At 36.2% G+C, this 25,605-nt stretch overlaps 1 protein-coding gene across 1 annotated transcript in view; it reads left to right on the top strand.

Moving 5' to 3' along the window:
• The window catches only part of ZSWIM6 (zinc finger SWIM-type containing 6), a 211,996-nt gene that overhangs the window by 170,778 nt on the left and 15,613 nt on the right, over positions 1-25,605 (top strand). The window contains exons 5-8 of the mRNA XM_082622336.1: positions 16,557-16,736; positions 21,630-21,806; positions 22,076-22,222; positions 25,420-25,566. Coding sequence (XP_082478462.1) covers positions 16,557-16,736; positions 21,630-21,806; positions 22,076-22,222; positions 25,420-25,566 — 651 coding nt within the window. The remainder of the gene's footprint in view (positions 1-16,556; positions 16,737-21,629; positions 21,807-22,075; positions 22,223-25,419; positions 25,567-25,605) is intronic.

The raw sequence follows: 25,605 nt of genomic DNA, 5'->3' as shown, positions 1-25,605 counted from the left end.
AGAGTGTTAGTTTGGGGCTTCCCTGGTGGCGCAGTGGTTGAGAGTTCGCCTGCCGATGCAGAGGACATGGGTTCGTGCCCCGGTCCGGGAGGATCCCACATGCCGCGGAACAGCTGGGCCCGTGAGCCATGGCCGCTGAGCCTGCGCGTCCGGAGCCTGTGCTCCACAATGGGAGAGGCCACAACAGTGAAAGGCCCGCGTACCGCAAAAAAAAAAAAAAAGTGTGTTAGTTTGGGGGCAGGGGGGGATCATGGGCCTTGGTAACAAATCCTGGCTGCCATCTTTAATAGCAGTACAACATTTCTACTTGTCCCTGAACCTCAGTTTCCTTATTTGTAAAGTGAGTCTTTCTTTGAGGGTGAAATGTGATAATGTATGTAAAGTATTTCACATAGGTTTTGTGTGAAGTATATTCAATAAATGGCAGCAAGTGGATAAGTAAAGATGCCATTCACTTTCAGAAATATGTTAGCTGAACTAGATGGAGCGATCTTTGTACCCTAAAGACAAACATTTTAAAACTTTAAATGTAGACTCTATTTAGAAATCTAACATGGGTAACATGATATTGTTAGGATTTTCCTTGAAGGGATAGAAATTAACATACAAATCAGCACTTAACTGTGTGTTGGCATACCTTTTATGCTGTTTTCATAATGGCTTTTTTTGTTTTTTGCTTGACTCGCAGCTCTTTTCATATGTTGAGTGGTTTGTTTGGATTTGATAATTTTAAGTAACAACATTCTCATACCCATTGGTAAATACCTTCATTTTCCATTTTGTAATCTAGCTGAGTTACATTATTTCCCAGTAACAGTGATAGATTACAGTGGCCACAGATCCTTCGCTACTCTTTCATTGAGATGTGGGGTCTGTGTTCTCTCGTTTTTATAGATGTTTGACCAACAAAATATGACAGTAGATGTTTCGGCCAGTTTCTGGGCCCAAGCCTTAAAAGTGACTGGCAGTGTCTACTTCCTGTCTCTTAGAAGGTTCTGTCCTAGGGCCCTGAGTTTTCATGTAAAAAGTCTGGCTATTCTGAGCCTTCCATGTTATGAGAAAGCTCACACTGTCTACGTAGAGAGGATATGTTAGGGCAGGGGAAAGGTAAGGAGGAGAGAATCTCTGACCTACAGAATTATGAGATACAATGATACATTGTTATATTAAGCCAGTAAGTTTAGGGTAGTTCTTTTACATAGTAATAGGTAACCAGAACAGTGGTTATACATCTGACAATACTTCATGCGGTTTCTAATGGTTATCTTGCAAGTCTCTAGCAGTGTCGAATAGAATAATGTGTAAAAACGAAGTTCTCTTATTTCAGTTAACTTTATCCCTTATGGTGGACTAAGATGTTTGTCAAAGTTGAATCTGTATTACTAGGAAGTAGTGTAAAACAGTCCTAGAGTATTCTACATCGCCATTTCTAATATTTTTAAAGTAATTTTTCCTCACCTTCATAATCTCTTTATACCAAATTTCACCTGGTTTGACTTCCAGGTTTTTCCCCTCCAAAAATAAGAATTTGGGTTCCAGTAAGTTTCAATTTTGAGTTCCTGTAGAAGGCTGGAACCCTTGACACTAAAAAGGGACGGAGAGTGAATGGTAGACTAGATGTTTCGGCCGAGATTCTGAGGGGGGAGGGGGAGGGGAAGGGAGGCTGAGGAAGGAAGAGTCTGAACAGGCTTCAGCACTGCTCTTTATCCATCCTTTGGCATGAGGTTACCATGGGCAGAGAAGAAGTTATATAACCCTGTAGGGTTGGGGATGAGTTTGAGAAATGCCTCCTCCATTCGAGTAGGTAAGGATAAAATTACCCAAAGCATCTCAGACCTCTAAGTGACTGTGGGCCTTGGGTGGGGCCTGGGAGGCCTACTGGAAAATAAAACACATTTAAAAGCCTGTCTTTGAAACCAAGGGAAAAGAAGACACTAAAAGATGTTTCTAGCTAAAAACATAGAGCAAGTGGAAATTAATTGCACAAGAACCCATTATTACTAGCCTAAGTGTTTAATGTCACTGATATTTTTTTGTTTAATATGTTCTCTTAATTGTTTTATTTTATTAAATGTAGAAATATTTATAACGGTATTCAGAGAATCACAAGCTGAGTCCTTCAATGTTGTTTTCACCTTTCGAGTCTCAATTTCCTCAACATCAAAGTCTTCTACACCGGGGTTTGCTGGAGTGCACCTTTTGGTGCTGGGTGGAACTCTGCAGTTTTCAGAACATTTCTGCACGTATTATCTTACTTAAGTGTAAACAGCCCTACAAGGTAGGTAGGAATTATTATCTCTATTGTTTAAATCAGGGACTGCCACCACAGAGAGACTAAGTGGCCTTGCCCAAGGTCTTGCAGCTGGTAATCCATATCTTGTCCTTTCCAGATCAGTTTGTGGATCAAACGTTTCTTCTAGTTGGAAATGTAAAACACTGGGTATGTGGGTCACAATGGTGGTGATTTGTACATCGAAATGTTTGATGGACAAGACTGGCCTTCAGGACATTTAGAATTCATTAATTCTTGTTACCTACATTTGTTGGGAGTGTGGGTGCTTGTCCATTGGCAGTGTGACCAGTAGAATACAGAAGCGACTAAAAAGGCTTTTTGTACATGGAATCTAAGAAATGCGAGAAAGAAATGCATATAACAAAATAGCAATAGACTCAAAGAGAACAAATCAGCAGTTACCAGTGGGGAGAGTGAAGGGGTCTGGGAAAGATAGTAGTTTGTTTTTCTTAATCCAATACCTCTATGTAGAAAATAAAAAAACAAGGATCTATTGTACAACACAGGGAAATATAGACATTATTTTGTAATAACTTTTAGTGGAACATAATCTATAAATATATTGAATCCATACGTTATAAAAAAATAAATAAAAATATTTAAAAACTAAAAAGGCTTTTGTGATGATTTGTCTTCTGTCTCCGTGTGATTCTGTCCATGTTAATTTGCCTATCTGGGTCAGGTATAGGATGCGAACAGATTTTAAGACCTCTGAGTGGATTGGAACCATCACCTTGTGCAAAAAAAAAAAAAAAAAAAAGGCTTTGTTTTCCTTCATCCCACGGGAGTTGCCTTCCTTGTTTTGCTTTACTTTGACTTGTAGATTACAGCACATCTTTTTGCTGAAATCACTGAGTGCAGATTAGGTGGAGTAGTGGAAAGGAGAGTAAAATCATGCTGGGTGGTAGAGAAAAAGCTAGACTAGAGCTGAAATGTGCCATGGATAATTCAGAAACCAAATGATGCACACACTGGTGATTTGATAATTGCCTTTATATACTTTGAGGCATTGAAGCTAGGAAAGCAATTTAAAAGTATTGAATTTATTTTCATTGTACTTCATAGCAAATAATTAAGTGTCTTGTAAAAGAACCAGTAATACTCTCTAGATGCCAGGTCATCTGCTAGGTGCTGGAAATGCTAAGTTTTCACTGAGTGCCGTGTCCTATTTTTGGTTGAGACCTTTCAAAAGGGTTTGTATTTCTGAGGGACAGCAGAATGAAGTGTTTAATCCTCAAAGAGCTTTATTTTTAAAGCTACAAATGTTGCAGGAGTGTGTTGGAGGGGAAGGAGATAAATGCTCACAGTGGAACTCCAAATTAATAAAATTTGGAGGATGACTTACTCAATTTGGTTAACTTGGTTATTAAGGCTAATTACAGCTTTTGTAGTGGTGACTGTTCATATAAAAGACCATATCTATTATAGCTCTGAACTTGAATTTAACATTAAGAACATCCTTTCAAGATGAAACCTCTCTTTAGGGAGGTGAGCAATAAAAAAACATTACTGGCTTAAATTAATAAAGGCTTGGCTTTAAAAAATGTTTTCTCATTCTGTAATGGAAATCTTCTAATTAGAGAAATGTAAGCGTGAAAATCTAGTTTTATAGCTTTATTTTTTCCTTGAATCATAGAAATCACTGTTTAAAGTTTGCAAGAATATTTAGGATCTTGTTTTTAAGATCTTGTAATCTGTTTGCATTTTAGTTTTCTCATCTTTAAAGTGGATGTATTATTTCTGATCATGGAGGATTATTGTAATGAGTTAATGAAAAAAATGTTTGTAAAGCCCTAAGTATAGTGCCTATAGCACATGATAGGCACCCAAGGAATGGTGACTATTAGTGATAATAATGATTATTTAATTAAAGTTGTAATTGGTGTTCCTATATTTATTTCATCAAAAGAACTTTTTTAAAAAGTAGAATTATATGGTTTTGTCAGTATTGTGCTGGCTTCTATAAGCTCTGAGTTTTCACCAAGTGAAAGTGAAGCTTACTGGATCATTATCACCTTGTCAGCTTCTTCAAATGCAAGTCAGTCAGTCCTTCAGCATTGTATACATTGGTTAGTATTTTCCTAATTTTATCTTTGAGTTACTTCAAAAGAACTAGTGCTTAGTATAAATTTGGTTTTTAATTCTATTTTTTAAACTTTGTGTAAAAAGAAAAAGAAATTGAATGTGAAAAACAATGGATTTGAGATACATATATATATGTTAGGATATATAATTTCTACACTTAAAAAATTTTTTTATTGGAGTATAGTTGCTTTATAATACTCTGTTAGTTTATACCATACAGCAAAGTGAATCAGCTATATGTATACATGTGTTTCCTCTTTTTTGGATTTCCATCTCATTTAGGTTGCCACAGAGCACTGAGTAGAGTTCCCAGTGCTATACAGTAGGTTCTCATTAGTTATCTATTTTATACATAGTATCAGTAGTGTATATATGTCAATCCCCATCTCCCAATTCATCCCCCCACTTTCCCCCTTGGTATCCATAGGTTTATTCTCTATGTCTGTGTCTCTGTTTCTGCTTTGTAAGTAAGATTGTCTATACCAGTGTTTTCAGATTCCACATATATGCATTAATACACAATATTTGTTTTTCTCTTTCTGACTTACTTCACTCTGTATGACCATCTCTAGGTCTATCCATGTCTCTACAAATGACCCAGCTCAGTTCCTTTTTATGGCTGAGTAATATTCCATTGTATATATATACCACATCTTCTTTATCCATTCCTCTGTTGATGGACATTTAGGTTGAAGTTAGTTCTATCTTAGCTTTTAGTTGACATGGTGGTGCTTTAAAGCTGATTTCCAAAATAAATTATAGTTCACACAGGTGGACTGAAATACAGAATTCTGAATTATAAAATAGACACATAGAAAATAAATAAACTTATTTTGGATAGACATTTACATATTATTTGTCCATATTAATTTACTTGGTTGCCCTTTTACACAGAACTTTGATACTACACTAACAACCTGATAATGAAATTTCTAGTCTCACAGCACATCTTTCAGAGCAACTTTTTGATTTTAGTTTTATCTGTTAAAGTATCTAAGAGTAGTAGAATTATAAGACAAAAACATCTTGGAAGAAAAACACAAAAGATTCTTAATTCTGAAGCATTACCTGTTGAATATTATAATTTTATTTTTTAGAAAGATAATTTGATGATTTGGAAAATGACTTCAGTGTAGCCTTATAAATAGAAATGCCAATTTTTGATCCAATCTGTAGCATTCATTAGATTTAATTTAATTATTACCATGTAACTTATTTTGTGTTGTTATGTTGTCCATCAGTCCAAAATCTAAAGCCTGGTAAAGTTGTATCCCATTTTCCAATGGGATTCAGTAGGAAAGGCTGCCACTTACAGGTTCTTTAGACACCATTTTGATTTGTCTCTTGCTTTGTGACAGTGTGTGGTCATGTTTCATTTGAAGCTGTTTTTCCTGGTTCTTGGCATGGGAAACGCATACGATTAATAGGATGGTGATTTGTGTGATGTCCATTGGCTTGTAGATAAATCCTGCAGAGAGAGCACTCATACTTAGGTCTTTGGAATACCAGTAGATAAAATTGTTTGATCCATATATTAATTAGCAATTTTTAAAAATTTACTTTGTTACATACAATAAAATTCCTAACTATAGTGTAAAATACATACCATAAATACTTAACTATAAAAATACATACACCTGACATTTTTAGTGTATAATTTTGAGTTTAGACAAAGGCATAGAGTCATATGATCAATGAAGATATGGAATGGTTATATCGCCTCCAAAAATTCCCTCACACAGTCCCTTTATAATCAATTCATCACGTACTCCCTGTCCCTAGCATTGGTAGTCTATTCTCAGTCCATTTAGTTTTGCCTTTTCCAAAATGTCACATAAATGGAATAATAAAGTGTGTGTGTACACATATATACCCTTTTGATTCTGGCTTCCTTCACTTAGTATAATGCATTTGCGGTATTATGTGTATTTCAGTGGTCTGTTTCTTGTTGCTAGGTAGTAGTCTATTATATGAATGCACCAAGTTTGTTCATCCATTCACCAGTTGAAGGACATTCAGGTTGGATGTCTTTTGCATTTACGAATAAAACTGCTATAAACATTCTTGTAAAGTTTTTATGTGAACCTAAGTTTTCATTTCTCTTGGGCAAATCCCAAGAGGTAGGATTGTTGGGTCATAAGGTAAATGTTTAACTTCATGAGAAACTGCTGAACCATATTCCAAGGTAGCTATATCATTTTGCACTCGCAGCAGCAATTATGAGCATTCTGATTGCCAGCAGTATTTTCAGGTTTTAAATTTCTTTTTCTAATTTTAACCCTTATAATAGGTGTGTAGTGGTATCTCATATGGTTTTTCTTAAATTGAAGTATAGTTGATGTACAATATTATATAAGTTATAGGTATTCAATATAGTGATTCACAATTTTTAAAGGTTATAGATAGTCCATTTATAGTTATTTATAAAATATTGGCTATATTCCCTGTGTTGTACAATATATCCTTGTAGCTTGTTTTTGTCATAATAGTTTGTACCTTTTACTCCCCTATTCCTATATTGCCCCTTCCCCCTTCCCTCTCCCCACTGGTAACTACTAGTTTGTTCTCTGTATCTGTAAGTGTGCTTTTTTTATTATATTCATTAGTTTGTTATATTTTTTAGAGTCCACATATAAGTGATATCATACAATATTTGTCTTTCTCTGTCTGACTTATTTCACTTGACATGATACCCTCCAAGTCCATCCATGTTACTGCAAATGGGATTATTTCATTCTTTTTTTATGGCTGAGTAGTATTCCATTCTGTGTATATACACTACATCTTTATCCATTCTTCTGTTCATGGACACTTAAGTTGCTTCCATACCTTGGCGGTTGTAAATAATGCTGCTGTGAACATTGGGGTGCATGTGTCTTTTTGAATTAGTGTTTTTGTTTTTTTCAGATGTATACCCAGGAGTAGAACTGATGGATCATATGGTCGTTCTATTTTTAGTTTTTTTGAGAAACCTGCATACTATTTTCCATAGTGGCTGCACCAATTTATATTACCAGCAACAGTGTATGAGGGTTTCCCTTTCTCTACATCCTCGCCACATTTGTTATTTGTGTTCTTTTCGAAGATAGCCCCTCTGACAGGTGTGAGATGATATCTCATTGTAGTTTTGATTTGCATTTCTCTGATGATTAGTACTATTGAGCATCTTTTCATATGCCTTGTTGGCTATCTGCATGCCTTTGGAAAAATGCCTATTCAGTTCTTCTGCCCAGTTTTTAATTGGGTTGTTTGTTATTTTGATTTTCTTCTCCTTTTGTCAGTGGTTTCCTTTGCTGTGCAAAAAGCTTTGCAGTTTAATTAAGTCCCATTTGTTTATTTTTCCTTTTATTTCCTTTGCTTTAGGAGACAGATCCCAAAAAATATTGCTATGATTTATGTCAAGGAGTGTTCTGCCCATATTTTCCTCTAGGAGTTTCATGGTTTCCGGTCTTACATTTAGGTCTTTAATCCATTTTGAGTTTATTTTTGCGTCTGGTGTTAGAGAATGTTCTAATTTAATTCTTTTACATGTAGCTGTCTAGTTTCCAAGCACCACTTATTGGAGAGACCGTCTTTTCTCCACTGTATATTCTTTGTTGCAGAGTGATTGACCATAAGTGCATGGGTTTATGTCTGGACTCTATATTCTGTGCCATTAATCTATGTGTCTGGTTTTTGTACCAGTACCATGCTATTTTTATTACTGTAGCTTTGTAGAATAGTCTGAAGTCAGGGAGTGTGATTCCTCTAGCTCTGTTCTTTCTCAAGGTTGTGTTGGCTATTTGGGGTCTTTTGTGTTTCCATACAAATGCCATTGGTATTGTGATAGGGAATGCGTTGAATCTGTAGATTGCCTTCGGTAATATGGTCATTTCAACAATATTAATTCTTCCAATCCAAGAACACGGTGTATTTTTCCATCTGCTTGTGTCATCTTCATTTACTTTCATTAGCATCTTACAGTTTTTCCAACTACAGGTCTTTTACCTCTTTAGGTAGGTTTATTCCTAGGTATTTTATTCTTTTTGATGTGATGGTAAATGAGATTATTTCCTTAATTTCTCTTTCTGATAGTTCATTGTTAGTGTATAGAGATGCAACAGATTTCTGTATATTAATTTTGTATCCTGCAACTTTTCTGAAATCATTGATAAGCTCTAGTAGTTTTCTGGTGGTGTCCTTAGGATTTTTTACGTATAGTATCATGTCATTTGCAAACAGTTTCCATTTTCATTTTCATAATGATTAATGATGTTCAGCATGTTTTCATCAGCAGTTTGCCATCTGTATATCTTCTTGAGTGAAGTGTCTTTTCCACATTTTTTGCCCATTTGTAATAGGGTTATTCGTTTTCTTGATGAGTTTTGGGAGGATTTTACATATTCTAGATACAAGTTCTTTGTCAGATGTATGATTTGCACATATTTTCTCCCAATCTGTGGCTTGTCTTTTCATTCTCTTTATATTGTTTTTTTTGCAGCACAAAAGATATTAATGTTGATGAAGTTCACTTGATAAATTTTATCTTTTATGGATTATGCTTTTGATATTGTATCTCAGATTATCTCTGCCTAGCCCAAGGTCACAAAGATGTTTTCCAGAAGTTTTATGGTTTTACGTTTTATATCTAGGTCTGTGATCCATTTTGAGTTAGTTTTTAATAAGTTAGCTGAGTTAATTTTTAATAAACTGTGTGTTATAGATTTAAGTTCATTTTATATGAATATCCAATTGTAGTAGCACTAGTTTTTGAAAAGATTTATCTTTTCTACATTGAATGGCTTTGAACCTTGAATTGACCATATCTATGTAGGTCTGAGCTCCCTAATCTATACAGTGGTGTATATACCTGTTCTTTCACAATCATACACTGTCTTGATTACTCTTAACTTTATACAAAGTCTCAAGATTAGGTGCTGGGGAACCTTACAACTTTTTCCTTCTTTAAAATTGTTTGGCCATTCTATATTTTTGTCAGTATGTACACCAGTGCCTGCTAGGGTTTTGAGTAGGGTTATGTTGAATATATAGATCAATTTGGGGAGAATTGATATCTTAATGGTATTGAGGTTTCCAGTCTGCTTTTTAAGATTGTCTTTGATTTCTCTTATCAGTGTTTTGTAGTTTTTAGCATAGAGACTCCATACATGTTTTGTTAGATTTATAACTTAAGTATTTCATGTTTTTTGATAGTATTATAATTGGTGCTTTTGGGGGGTAAATTTTGATCTGTAATTGTTCAATTTTAGCACATAGATATACAGTTGGTTTCTTGCTTTGAACTTGTATCATATGACCTTGCTAAACTTACTTAACCTTTTTTGTAGGTTAGTTGTCTACAAATAGAGGCTATTTTATTTTTTCCTTTTAAATCTATGTCATTAATCTCCGTTTCTTGCTTTATTGGCCTGGCTAGAACTTCCAGTGTGATGTTGAATAGGAGTGGTAGAGCAGACATCTTTGCCTTGTTTTTATCTTAGAGGAAAAACATTCAGTCTTTTTCCATTATCATATTAACTGTAGGTGGTTTTTTTTTGCAGATGACCTTTATCAGGTAAGTTATCTTCTGTTCCTAGTTTGCTGAGACTTTTATTTATTATGAAGGGATGTTGAATTTTGTCAGTTGCTTTTTCTGCATCTGTTGAAATGGTCATAGGTTCTTCTTCCTTAGTCTGCTATATAGTGAGTTACACTAATTTTTAATGTTGAACTGGCCTTGCATTCCTGGGATAAACCCTATTTAGTTGTGGTGTGTTTTCTTTATTTATGTATTTTTTAATTAGATTTACTAATATTTTGTTGTGGTGTTTTACTTTGACATGTAATTATATTTACTTGTAATGTTTTTTGACTGGTTTTGCTATCAGGGTAATGCTGGCCTCATAAAATAAGTTGAAAACCTTCCCTTTCTTCTTTTTTCTGGAAGGTATTGTATGGAATTGGTGTTCTTTCTTTCTTTACTGTTTGGTAGAATTTTCCAGGGAAACATCTGGACGTGCATTGTTAGAGTTTTTAACTGCAGATTTAATTTCTTTGATAAATTTAAAGCTATTCAGGTTATTATTTCTTCTTGAGAGAACTGTGGTAGTTTGTGGTTTTTCAAGGAATTTGTCCATTTCATCTAAGCTGTAGAATTTATGGGAATAAGTTGTTCATAGTATTCCTTTATGAGCCTTTTAATGCCCCTAGGATCTATAATGATGTGCCCTTTTTTATTCCTGATACTCATAGTTTCTCCTTTCTTTTTTTGGTCAGACTGATTATAGCTTTATTAATCTTTTTAAAGAACTAGCTTGGACTTCCCTGGTGGTGCAGTGGTTGAGAGTCCACCTGCCGATGCAGGGGACATGGGTTTGTGCCCCGGTCCGGGAGGATCCCACATGCCGCGGAGCTGCTGGGCCCGTGAGCCATGGCTGCTGGGCCTGCGCGTCCGGAGCCTGTGCTCCACAATGGGAGAGGCCAGGGCAGTGAGAGGCTCACGTACCGCAAAAAAAAAAAAAAGAACTAGCTTTTGGTTTCATTAAAAAAAACTTAGGTGGTGGTTTTCCATTTAATTGATTTCTGATCTGTTATTTCCTTCTTTCTGCTTGCTTTGGCTTTGATTTCTCATTCTTTTTCTAGTTTCTTAAGGTGGATATTTAGATTATTGATTTGAATCTTTCCTTCTTTTCCAATACAAGCATTTAATACTATAAATTTCTAAACTCTTTTTAGCTGTAGATCACAAGTTTTTTTTTTGTTTTTTTTTTTTTTTTTTTGTGGTACGCGGGCCTCTCACTGTTGTGGCCTCTCCCGTTGCGGAGCACAGGCTCCGGACGCGCAGGCTCAGTGGCCATGGCTCACGGGCCTAGCTGCTCCGCGGCACGTGGGATCTTCCCGGACTGGGGCACGAACCCGCGTCTCCTGCATCAGCAGGCGGACTCTCAACCACTGCGCCACCAGGGAAGCCCCCAAGTTTTGATATATTTTATTTGCATTTTCATTCAGAACAAAATATTTTCTGTTTTCTTTTGTGACTTCTTTTACTCATGAGTTATTTGGAATTGTGTTGTTTAATTCCCAGATATTTGGGGATTTTCCAAATATCATCCTGTTACTTATTTCTAATTTAATTCTATTACATTAGAGAATATACTTTGTATGATTTCACTTCCTTAATATTTGTCAAAGTTTGCTTTATGGCCCAGAATATGGACTACCTTGGTAAATGTTCTTTGTGCATTTTAGAAAGTATAAGATTTTGTTTTGTTTTGTTTTTCTACTAATGCTAAGTGGAGTGTTCTATGAATGTTAGTTAGATTAAGTTGGTTGATAGTATTGTTTTAGATATTCTTTATCCTTGCTAATTTTCTGTCAGCTTGTTCTGTTAGTTATTGAGAGAGAAGTATTGAGATCTCCAAATGTAACTGTGGATTTGTGTGTTTCTCTTTTCAGCTCTGTCACTTTTTGCTTCATATATTTTGAAGTCTTAATGTTAGGTGCAGCATCCTCATTTAGGATTGTTATGTTTTTTGTAGAACTAACCCTTTTATCATGTTATGTTTCACTTTATCTGGTGTAGCATTTCTTGTTCCAAAGTCTACTTTGTCTGATAATAATATGGCCACTCCAACTTTGTTTTGAAAGTGTTTGCATGGTGTATCTTTTTCCATCCTTTTCCATTTAATTTATCTATGTCATTATATTTGAAGAGGGTTTCTAGTACATAGCATAGAGTTGGGTCTTGTTTTTCAACCTGATTTCACCATCTCTTTTAATTGGTATGTTTAGATGATTTACATTTGCTATAATTATTGATGTAGTTCAGTGTAAGTCTACCATTTAATCATTTGTTTCCTATTTATCCTCTCTGTTTTTGTTCCTTTGTTCCCTCCCTCCTGCCTTCTTTTCTCCTTCTTTGGATTATTTTAAAACTTTTTTTTAGTATTTCATTTTAATTTATCTATTGTCCTTTTTGTTTGTATCTCCTTGTGTTTTTTTTAATGGTTTCAGTATTACAAGAAATATACCTAACCTTAAACAGTCTACTTTGAGTTTATACTTTGCCACTTAAAAAAGAATGTAGAATCTAACAACCATATAGGTCCCTTTACTCTCCCTCCTTTATGCTAGTAAAGTTTTCATGTGTATTACATCTACATATGTTTAAAATACCATAAGACAATGTTCACGTTTTTGCTTTCAGTAGTCATACTTATCTTAAAGAACTTAGAAGGACAAAAGTAGTCCATGACATTTACTTAGGTATTTATTATTTCTGTTCCTCTTCCTTTATTCATATAGTTCCAAGTTTCCCTCTGGTATTATTTCTCTTCAGGTTTACTGACTTTTACCTCTGTCATATCCATTCTACTATTAATTCTATCTAGTGAATTTTTTTATTTCAGATATTGTTTTTTCAATTCTAACATTTCTATTTAGTTCTTTTTTTATAGTTCATATTCATTTCTGTCAGCAGTGTTTAGCATCAGGTCTCTTGAACAATACATGTGTTAGTTTTTCCTGATCTGAGAAAGCCTTCATTTCACCATCATTCATGAATGATATTTTGCCAACTCTGGGTTGATATTTCCATTTCTTTTAACACTTTAAAGACATTGCTCCACTGTCTTCTGTCCTGTATAATTTCTGACAAGAATAATTATTTGAGTCATTCTTCTTTATACGGCATTTCATTTTTCTCTGTTTTCAATATTGTTTTCTTTTCGGTTTTCAGTGATTTGATTATCACTGGGCATGGATTTTTTGGTTAGCTCAGCTTCTTTGATCTGTAAATTCGTATCTTCAATTTTGGGAAGTTTTCAGTAATTATTTCTTTTGAGTTTTTCTGTATCTATTTCTCATCTTCTTTGGATCTCCAATGATACAAATGTTACTTTTGATATTTTCCCACCTGTCTTAAGGCTCTGTTCATTTTCTTCTGATTGTTTCTCTCTCTTCTTCAGATGAGATCATTTCTATCTTCAAATTTACTAACTTTCACCTCTGTCATATCCATTCTACTATTAATCCTATCTAGTGAATTTTTTATTTCAGATATTGTTTTTTCAATTCTAACATTTCTATTTAGTTCTTTTTTTGTAGTTCATATTCATTTCTGTCAATAGTGTTTATCTTCATCTGGTGGAACATAGTTATAACAGTTGCATAAAGTCTCTGATTGATAATTCTAACATCTGGTTCATTGTTTTTTCCCTTGAGAATTGATCACATTTCCCTTTTCTTTGTAAGCCAAGTAATTTTGGATCCTGAACATTTTAAATACTGAATTGTAAGAGTCTAGGTCCTATTATAATCCTCCGGAGAAATTTTTGTTTTTTTAAAGCATACATTCAATAGGATATATTCAGACTTTGAGTTCTGTTTTACCTTCTTTGGGTGATGTCAGTAAAGTTTTCAAAACCTTGTCTGTGCTGCGTTGGGGCAGTCTCATGCACGTGAGGTATGACCAGTATTTATGCCTATTTTTGTACAGAATATCCAGGGATCTCCCTCTCTAGCTTCTGAGTGGCAGGGGGTTCCCTTTTCCCAATCCTCTCACCAGGTAGATGAGGTTTCTCTCAAGTTGTTGCTCTATATGCCTTCTACATAGTTCCCCAAATGGGGCTAATCTTATGTGCAAGCCAGGAGAGAAAAGAGGGGGGAAAAGTAACAGGAAGTCACCCCCATATGACTTAAATTTCTTCAAGTTTTATTTCCACAAACCGCTTGCTGTTGTTTACTTTTCAGAGTCCTCAGATTGCTGCTTTTTGTATTTTGTCCAGTTTTTAATTGTAATTATGGGGAGAGATAAGCCATAGTGGGCTTTGCTCCATCTTTATCTATCACATTTTTGTTTCTGACTGGCATTTTAAAATATAGAAATGTGAATTATAAATATCTGTGGCTTAGGTTGTGGCTGTGTTTATTTTCTGTTGGTAAACATTATTTGATATTTAAAATAACAGAGTCTCTAATTGAAGAAGCTTGCTAATTTTAAATGTGGAAGAATGAAAAGCATCTCTTTTGGACAAACAAAACATAAACAGACCATTCTTACCTGTATTATTCACTTGGTTAACACAACTGATTAAAATAAACACAGATACACATACAAACCTTTTCAAAGAAGAAGTGTTGTGAATGACTTTGAAGTACTGGTATCTGTCTTGTTTTGAAATTGATAAAGTAAAAACTTTTTTTTTGGCCACATGGCAAAGCTTGCAGGATCTTACCCATACCCCCTGCAGTGGAAGCATGGAGTCCTGACCACTGGACCACCAGGGACTTCCCAAACTTGAACTTCTAAAACTTGTGAAATAGTTGCTTGAATTAGCTATCTTTTTGAAAAATGTAGAAAGGAATGATACATTTTATCAGTACCTTAATTTTTCAAATTATGAGTTATATACCTTCTAAATTCATTAGGGCTTTTCCTTTGAAAAACAGGTGAACTTTTTAATTGAAGTATAGTTGATTTAAAATATTGTGTAAGTTTCAGGTGTACAGCAAAGTGATTTGGTTATATATATATATAGAATCAAAAAATATATATACATATTTGATTCTTTTCTATTAAAGTTGTTTACAAGATACTGACTGTAGTTCCCTGTGCTATACAGTAAATCCATGTTGTTTATTTTATATATGGTAGTGTGTATCTGTTAGTCCCATATTCCTAATTTATCCCTCCCTCCCTTTTCCCTTTGGTAATCATAAGTTTTCTATGTCTGTGAATCTGTTTGTTTTGTAAATAAGTTCATTTGTACTACTTATAGATCCCAAATGTGATATCATATAACATTGTGTCCTTCTCTGTCTGACTTTACTTCACTTAGTATGATAAACTCTAGGTCCATCCTTGTTGCTGCAAATGGCATCATTTCATTCTTTTTTATGGCTGACTAATATTCCATTGTGTGTGTATGTTTGTATGTATGTACATACCACATCTTTATCCACTCATCCGTTGGTGGACACTTAGGTTGCTTCCATGTCTTGGCCATTGTAAATAGTGCTGCTATGAACATTGGGGTGCATGTATCTTTTTGAATCTGAGTTGTCATATTTTCCAGATATATGCCCCGGAGTGGGATTGCTGTATCATATGGTAACTCTATTTTTAGTTTTTTAAGGAACCTCCATACTGTTTTCCATATGTGGCTGTACCAATTTACATTCTCACTAACAGTGTAGGAGGGTTCCCTTTTCTCCACACCTTCTCCAGCATTTACTATTTGTAGACTTTGATGATGGGCATTCTGACCAATGTGAGGTGATACTTCATTGTAGTTTTAATTTGCATTTCTCTGATGATTAGCGACATTGAGCATCTCTTCATGTGCCTGTTGGCCATCTGTATGTTTTCTTTGCAGAAATGTCTATTTAGGTCTTCTGACCCTTTTTTGATTGGTTTGTTTTTTGTGTTTTTTTTTTTTTGATATTGAGCTGTATGAGATATTTGTGTATTTTGGAAATTAAGCCCTCGTCAGTCGCATTGTCTTGAAATATTTTCTTCAAGTCCACAGGTTGTCTTTTCATTTTAAAGCAAGTGAACTTTTGATAAATGTTTAGTGATTTCATTCACAAAAAGACATAAATTTAGTAATTTCATTTATATAAAGGTTAATTCCTAGTTAAATCATTTAGGGAAGCATGTTTAAGTAAATTTTATTTTTAAAAGATCTGTTGATATATGGATATGCATACTAATTAACGAGCATAATAAAGTTTGAAATGCTTATAAGGAGACTGGGAAATAGTTTATTTGTGTCCATTGTTATGCCTTTATGATTTTATTTTAAAAAGATACTCTTAAAAGTAAATTTAATTTTTGCACAGAAGAACCATTTAGAGTGGTTTGTTGCAGCATCCATGAATAAAATCTGCTTGTAAATTAAAGTAACAAATTGATCCTTAAGGTTGTATTCTTTATTGACTTTTGCCCACAAGTAGGAATGTGATTACAATTACCATCTGAAATATCTTTCATCTTTATATGTAACAGTGTTTGGATTCTTTGGTTCAAATTTGGGCTCTTTACATTAACCTCTGTGTGAGATTTGTTGCTTGGACGAGGGAGAATTGCATTATACAGCTGCAGACTTGGGTCCATTTTGAAAGGGTTTATCATTAGCTATTAGGATTGGACACTTGTAAACTTTTTAAAAATTTGCTTTCCTCTCTCCCTTTAAATTAGGTGCTCTGTGGATGTGTATAGTTTTAAATCCCCACTGCAAGTTGGAGCAGAAGGCCAGCTGGCTAAAACAGTTGAAAAAGTGGAATGGTGTTGATGTCTGTCCATGGGAAGATGGAAATCATGGCAGTGAATTACCTAACTTAACCAATGCTCTGCCTCAGGGTGCAAATGCTCACCAAGGTGAGTACACAATGGTAATCTGCTCACTTTGTATCTACCTAATTGTGCATCTGCGTTTATAACAGTAACTTACAATAGATTTGGGAAAATTATTTTACTCACTTAAGAACTTAGCATAACTCATGGACTTAAAATATGTTTTGATATGAATGTGTGTGTGTGTTTTAATTTTTATGTGAGACCTTTCTATAACTTTTTTTCATATTCTCAGAATACAGATGGATATAATACATATACTACTAGTATGTGTTAAAATTGCCTATTAATTATTTAGTGTGAATATATTTTAAAAAATCATGGAATAGGTGGGTAGTATATTGTAAAACAAAATATTGAGAGGCTTGAGGAGCTGTGTGTTTTTATATCTGTTGGTCAGTTCATATTTGGGCTACTATACAATTTAATCAGTTAAAAATTCTTAGTTTTAGAATATAGCAAGTAAACATTTAATGACTGGGGCTGTAGGAGCATGGGGTGCTGCTGGCATTCAGACCAGGAAAATTCTTTATTGTGAAGGACTGTCTAGCATACTTGTTCCCACCTACTGTAGGCTAATAGTGCCCTCCGGTCTTTGGACAACGAAGAAATGCTCCCAGACATTTTCAGATAGCCTCTTAAGAATCTTGGTCTCTCATTTCTGTACTGGTTTTTGTTTGTTTGTTTGCTGTTGTTTTTAAGCTTCTCCCTCTCTATTGGACCCACCCATTTAGCTCAAGTCTCTCTCATCTTAAAAAATCTTTCCTTGCCCCCATCGTCCCCGCTAGCTACCGCAGAATTTTCTCCTCTCTTTCAGAACCAAATCTTTAAAGTAGTTAACTCTTGCAAATAAAAATTTCATTCACTGACTCTGTCACTCTTCTTGTGTAAGTTTGTGCTGCTGCTCCCCCTTTTTTGAGAAAACTTGGAAGACTTTAAAGTTATGATAGATGCAAGGTGAGAGTTAAATGACATCAGAAGGATTCAGGAATCAAGACTGTCATTCTGTTTTCTGGCCCCATCTGGAGTTGGTACTCCTAGAAAGAGCTGGACAATGTGCTGAGAATGAAATGTGATGTTAGCATAGTATTTTCAGTCTCTACAAAGAGAGAAAATAATATGTATTACTCCATAGGGACTTGTCCAATCAAAAAGAAGTTTCAGGCCTTGGGAAAGATGATTGTCTGGCTCTCCTTTGTCTAGAGATATTTGCCTTGGGAATTCAGTATTTGAAATCTGTCGTATCTTTATTGCCCATGATGATTTTATTTAATAACTTCAAAGAAAATAAATCTACCCCTTATACCCCAAGTTTTTTTCCAGAAGCTCAGAATTTTCAAGTTTAACAATTCAACATTTATTCTCTTCTATTGCTAGGAAAAGGTATGCTTACATCTCCATAGGCAATAAATTTGATTTTTTTAACTTTATTATATTTGGAGGTTTCTCTGTGTTTCACTCCCCACCTGCTTTTTTGTGACTGCCATCCTAACATTTTACAGTTTACTTTTTTACTTTCCATTTGGTTGCTTTCCCCTTGGTTAAATATGAATATTCCATAGGCTTTAGAAAACTCTTAGGAAGTGGTCCAGCCTCCGGAAAAAAAGAGTTCATTTCATTTATGGTTTGGCCCAGGGATATGAAGTCAGGACTGGTTTCTAAGGGCAATATTTATAGCTGTTGTGCTTAAAGGCACCAGGGCGCCTCCTTTTATCAGAACACCCACATTCTCCAGAGGGGCTGTCAGAAGATACATCCCTACAGAGGGGCTCGGGTGCTCAGCCTGCAGTACTTCTGCTGGAGGGCTGAGCGGGCTGGCAGAGGGAGAGCCTTTGGTGACAGCAGAGCCCAGCGGCCATGCCGCTGGGCAGCGAGTGCATGTGGTACAGACCATGGGCAGAATTGCATGTGTTTGCACATCAGAGTGAAAGTGAAGCATAAATCAGGCCCTGTCTTCGCTGAGATTGTTAGAATTAATTGACAACATTAGAATCCACACCCTTAGAAATAGTGTGTTTGTTTTTTAAATATACCTGAATGACAGCCTTTTAAAAACTTTTTGGGTTAAAAAACTAATATTATTTTATGCTTTATTTAAAATTTTTTACAAATTAGTGTTTATCATTTATTTGTTTGTTTATTTTGGCTGCGTTGGGTCTTCATTGCTGCGCATGGGCTTTCTCTCTAGCTGTGGTGAGCAGGAGCTACTCTTCATTGCGGTGCGCGGGCTTCTCATTGCGGTGGCTTCTCTTGTTGCGGAGCACAGGCTCTAGGCATATGGGCTTCAGTAGTTGTGGCACACGGGCTCAGTAGTTGTGGCTCACGGGATCTAGAGCGCAGGCTAAGTAGTTGTGACGCATGGGCTTAGTTGCTCCACAGCATGTGGGATCTTCCTGGACCAGGGCTCGAACCCATGTCCCCTGCATTGGCAGGCGGATTCTTAACCACTGCACCACCAGGGAAGTCCCTGTGTTTATCGTCTCAACAATTTGATTAAGATCATCTGTTTCTATTTTCTGTTATTGCAAAAGTCAAAAAAACACAGATATCTAAGATAAAAATTGACCATAATTTTGATACTTAATCAAATCAATTTTTGTTTGTATATCTTTTCAGTCATTGTCTATGTAGGTTTTTTTTTTGTTTCCATGCTATTATAGAGCTTTGTATCTTACATTTTCGTTTAAATACCAATAGTATTTAGTCTTTTTTGTTACAGTTGGTTGTATCAGACTCTTAGAGCTAACCACTGTCCTGGTGTATGTCCTGTATGTTTCGTTATGCTCTTACAGTCACATACAAACATGAAAAGTTAAGATTTTAATTTTTTCAATGGAATCATACCCACATCTTGCTTTTATTATTGATACCACAGTGGGTCAGACAGAACTCTCATTCTTTTAATAAGTGCATAATAATACGTTGCTTTCTAAATTCTCCTTTTAATTTTAAATTGTTTCTATGATTTGAGTTAAACAAAATAAATGAAATTAGAAAGCCATTTAAAAATACTTGTGTGAGGGCTTCCCTGGTGGTGCAGTGGTTGAGAGTCTGCCTGCCGATGCAGGGGACACGGGTTCGTGCCCCAGTCCAGGAAGATCCCACATGCTGCGGAGCGGCTGGGCCCATGAGCCATGGCCGCTGAGCCTGCACATCCGGAGCCTGTGCTCCACAGCGGGAGAGGCCACGACAGTGAGAGGCCCTCGTACTGCAAAAAAAAAAAAAAAAAAAAAAACTTGTGTGAGATTTGGACTTTGGAATATTTGCTTGATTGACTATAAGAAGTCATGGAACCAGTTTCTTGTTGAGTAGGGGTATATTTATTCTGCTCTGCAAAAAGCCCTGGTAGGTTCCAAAGGCTATTAAATGTAGGGCCAACTCTTCCCATTTGCAAAGTGTCCCTCTGTCTGCTGCTAACAAGGAGTCTGGGCAGGGGCCAGAACAGATACATCAGTATTTAGGCCTCTCAAATTATGTCATCCATGCATTTTGATATGTCTGCCATTCAAATACAGATGTCTAAGTCCACCTGAGACCAAGCTGAAGTAATGTCTCTTTCTGTTAAAGACCATTCAAAAGCCTTTCAGAACAGCCTAAATAGCTGAATTTGGAGTGAGGTTATCTGTGTTTCGACCTTGACTGCCATTGCCTGGCAGTGTGACCTTGGCAAGTCACTTTACTTCTCTCAATTTTCAGTTCCATCAGCAGAATAGAGGGGTTGGTCTAGATGAGTTTTCAGAGCTCTTCTTGATTCAGTTGTATTTTGATTTCTATGATTTCCTTTACGTCTGTGCTTAGCCAAAGTTCCAGGGAGAGGAAGATGAAACTTTACCAACTAAGGAAGCTCCAGATTTTACTTCTCATTTAGTTAAGCCTCAGAACAGTGAGGGGTGATACTTGAGCTAAATAAAGCACACATAAATAAAAATAGTTTGTTACCTGATTGTCAGCTGAGGCTCTTTCTAAGGTTTCTGCCACAGTTTAAGGTAAGTCTGGAGTTGGGGACCGAAGGGGTGGGAGTGCAGGTAGAATTTGAACGATTTTTTCCAGAAGAACTGAATAATCCCAGAGGCTGGGGTAAAAATATCCTTTATTCCCCAAACATTTCTTTTCTCTGTCAGGTCCTGAAACTTGAACCCTCTTCGGAGTGTGTGCTTCTGCTCTTTTGTGATGCCCTGGCATACACTATGCTGGGGACATCACACCAGTCATGGAACCTGCACAACAGTCAGGAGGCAGCCTGTAGGGGCAAGGTAAGTGCGCTGGTTTGTTTTGTAGCTATGTTGTGTGGCTTTGTGAAATGTTAAATATATGCATTTATGCCCTTTGGGATATAAAGTGACATTTAGTCATTATATCCCAAGAAGCATAATAGTTTTTAATTGTGCAAAACCGCACAATATAGTTAAAAAATACAACCAAAAGCACAACCCTTCTGCGTATTTTTAAAGGCTGATTGCATCTTCCTGAAAGGTTCCATGGCTGGTGTCTCATCTCTTGCATAGTGTTTGTGAGAGCTGTTGATCCCATCAGGGCAGTCCACCACAGCACCTCAGAAGTGGGGAGCAGTGAGTTTTCATGGGATTTTTGTGCCGAGTGCCTCCTTTCAGTGTATTTGGCATGGAAACTAGACTTGACGATTCTTTTTTCAGGATGCCTTTAACCTTAGCTCTGATGGCTGCAGAGTGTTTGTGTTTGATAAAACAAGTGATTGAATGAATGGTGGCTCTTTGGTCTGATTTGCCTCCTAGTACTTAAGACATGAGAATATTCACCCTTCATCCTTCTGCTTAGGGGGTGCAGGACAATGTGTGTGGATGTGTTCATGAACATCTGGCCACAGAATGGTATGGTATGACTGATTTATTCACATGTGAACAATAGCTGACACGGCTTTCTGAATTGTGGAAAAAACAGATTCATCGAACAGGCCACATCGGACAGTGTTCACCCGAGCCATCGAGGCGTGCGATCTCCACTGGCAGGATAGCCACTTGCAGCACATTATCAGCAGTGACCTGTACACCAACTACTGTTACCATGACGACGCTGAAAACTCCCTCTTTGATTCCCGCGGGTGGCCCCTCTGGCATGGTAAGTGGCCAAACCGGAAAGACATTTCCATGACTTACTTCTTTGTTTAGTTTCTATAGCATTATTGGAGTGGGAGGAGGAGAGTTGAGGGATTCAATGGGAGATGGATGAATGCTTGGCAATAGGAGTTTTTCATTCAAATCCAAGTTCAGAAATGGTTTCTTGTATCTTTTTAATAGTATTTCAGGGGAAAACATCTTACTGTTAAATCCTGTTTTTATAGATATATCTGATAATGGCAACCTTCCCCCCTTAACTTTCTGTTTTAGAACATGTTCCTACAGCCTGTGCACGAGTAGACGCATTACGTTCTCATGGGTACCCCAGAGAAGCACTGAGACTAGCAATAGCTATTGTTAACACGTTAAGACGGCAGCAACAGAAACAGCTGGAAATGTTCCGAACTCAAAAAAAAGGTAAATGTGTGAAGGAGTCTGTTTCCATTGGAATGGGATTCTTGGTGATGATGTCACTAGGTTTTATGCTCTTTTGGGAGAGAGAACTTTTAAAATTAGAGCCATGGTGATGGCTTTACTCACCACTCATTTGAAATATTTAATAGCTGATCTATGAGAAATGTTAGGCATCCCCCCACCCCCACCCGTTGAATGTTGTAAGAAATAAAATTTTTTTACAAGTTTCTTAGGTTGGTTAATTTTTTAAAGGGGAGGTTTTTTTTTTTTTACTGTTTGAGTTATGTCGTATGTCGGAATTATCTAAAATGCAAGTTAGCCAGATATTTCATTTTGTGAAAGAGCATTTTAATTGTGATAGTAAGGGCTCTGGGGGTAGACTGCCTATGTTGGAATCCTGGCAGGAGGTCCCAGCTGGGAGACCTTAGGCATTGACTTGACTATGGAATGGGGCTCGGTTGAGGACCTGTCTCTTAGAGTTGTTGAAAAGATTAAACTAGTTAATTCCGGTAAGGCACTGAAAGCAGGGCCTGACAGAGTGTGGAAGCACTATAAAACAGTTTAATTGTAATAATTTGTACATCAGGACATGATATGTATTTAAAGCGATTAAACAGAACTCCTGGGGACTGCTCTGGTGGTCCAGTGGTTAAGACTTCGCCTTCCAATGCAGGGGGTGTGGGTTCAATCCCTGGTTGGGGAGCTGAGATCCCACATGCCTCGTGGCCAAAAAACCAAAACGTAAAACAGAAGCAATATTGTAACAAGTTCAGTAAAGACTTTAAAAATGGTCCACATCAAAAAAAATCTTAAAAAAAAACCCACTATACTCCAATGAAAGCTAAAAAAAAAAAAAACAGAACTGGATTTTTCAAATTCTGTAAAATAACATTCGATGAGCTGTCAACTGACAGGACACGTTTAACTCCTCTTTATCTCAGTTTATTAATCTTTTAAATTTTAAGTAAGCATTACTTAGTAGTAGTAATTGCAAAAGGCTTGTAACGTGCATAGGCCCTGATCAAAAGAAAGATATATGTATGCTTTTTCTGATTAATCCGTGCACTTCTTTTTCTTCTGTAGGTGTAAATCTTTTAATTTTTCTTTGGTAGGATTGTTTTATTTTTACTCTGGAATTTTATATCTTATTCAGAGAGAAGTAGTTTTAGCTGTGGTGTTTTTTTGCTTATGTTTTTGTTTTATTCCTTGGGTGATTTTAAACACATCTAGGGTACAGCTAAAAATTATCAGTTGTTGAAGTGGGCTGGAGATTGGAGCGAGTGTTTGTTGTAATTTTTTATATCCTCTATATTATTGGAAGTATTAAAAATGTTAACATTAGCATTTATATGATGAAAGAAAATTCCAAAGTTACCATTGGAACCAAGGAAGGGGGAGCTCAGATGGGATTGGAATGTGATATCCCCAACAATCATTACTTTGTCCAGTTCTTTGTGTTTGTCATATCATCACTGGTTACCAGCTGTATTTACAAAATATGTTGCTTGGCCCTTTGCAAAATTTTTCTGAAATCTCCCTCCCCCTAAACACACACAATCTATGGCCAAAAGACATTTACTTCTGAAAAGTATAAAAGATTGAAACACTCAGGCTAAGAGAGAGTGAAGTACTTTTTTTTTGCGGTATGCGGGCCTCTCACCGCTGTGGCCTCTCCCGTTGCGGAGCACAGGCTCCGGATGTGCAGGCCCAGCGGCCATGGCTCACGGGCCTGGCTGCTCCACGGCATGTGGGACCTTCCCAGACCGGGGCACAAACCCGTGTGCCCTGCATTGGCAGGCGGACTCTCAACCACTGCGCAACCAGGGAAGCCCAACAGTTATTTCTTATGGGGCCAAGATTAGTAAATGAAGTATCTTGTACATTTTCAATATTATTTGGCATGATATGTCAACTTTTTAAAAAATTGAGATATAATTGACATATAACATCTTAGTTTCATGTGTACAGCATAATGATTCCATATTTATATATTTTGAAATGATCACCACAGTAAGTCTATATATAAATATACATATGTGTTTATATATATATATATATATAGAGAGAGAGAGAGAGAGAGAGAGAGAGAGAGAGACTTGTTCCTAAGAGTAATGCTCATATTTCTGTTTTCATCCTGGTTGTGTATATGAAAGCCAGTGACAGAAATTGAAGGGAAAGACCTTTCCAAGGAATCTAGTACCCACCTTCTATAAATTTTAATACATTGTGCTAGGCCATGCTTTATTTTTATGTACTAATAGTTGATAGTCCAAAACAGAAGACTTCTAAAGGAATACTGAACTTGCAGAATGGCTTTTTAGCTATTTACAAGCCAATATTTTTCTTGTATATTTTATATTATATATAGATTTTATTATAGTTTCCTTTAAGAAGGAACCACTATTATTTATAACTTTAGTAAACACTTAGATGTAAAGTATTGCATTGTTTACAATAATGGAATATACCTTAAAATATTTGCAGCTTTTCTCTCAGCACTCTAACTTGAGAACTTGAAAGTTCTAACATTACATGAAGAAAATGAAAAGGATATGTTTCATCCAAATTATATGTTATCTTCTGCTATCGTTCCCCTTTGTGGCAAAGGTCCTCTCTTAAATGACTTACAGATCCACGATAAGGAAGATTTTTATAAGGTGATAGGGGAGTAATTTAATAAATATTCATACGGAAGTTCAAGTCCGACCCAGGGTACAGCTGCCTTCTAGACTCCATTTTAGATAACCCAGTGAGCACTGACTCTGAGAGTATCTTCTTAACGTAGTTGTAGAGTTAGTTATCCAATGGTAATTCCAGGGGGACTTCTTAGTTCTCTCTAAAGCCACTCCTAGGAAGTGAGGAGAGTTGTCCTTAGCTTCTCAGGTAAAAATTTAGAATTCATTTTCCTCATACATGATAATTTAATAGTGTAAGTAGTAATGTTAACCTAGTAGCCTGGACATATGAATTAAATAGATGTTTGAGAGCTGTCTTGGGAAGTTAGCACCATTTATATTGATTCACAGATGAACCTTTAGAACTTAAAATAGTTCACAAGTTGGGGATTTTATGTACCCTTGTTTTTTAATGAAAGAGGAATTTTAAATTGAATTTAGTATTAATTTGTCAGGATGCTGGAAATGGTAAAGCCTTTCTGTCCTCTACTTCTCTCCATGTCTCAATTCCCTTTTCTTACAAAGAGCTACCCCATAAAAGCATAACCTCAATAACCAATCTGGAGGGCTGGGTTGGACACCCCCTGGACCCCGTGGGCACTCTTTTCAGCAGCCTGATGGAAGCCTGCCGCACTGATGATGAAAGCTTCCCTGTGTTCTCAGATCTTACAGGTAAAACCATTGACATTTGTCTCATGTGCTTTTTTTCCC

Source organism: Mesoplodon mirus, assembly GCF_964341445.2.
Source record: "Mesoplodon mirus genome assembly, chromosome: 5".
NCBI lineage: Eukaryota > Metazoa > Chordata > Mammalia > Artiodactyla > Ziphiidae > Mesoplodon > Mesoplodon mirus.
The sequence above is the reverse complement of the archived record's forward strand: the minus strand, read 5'-3'. Positions and strand labels throughout refer to the sequence as shown.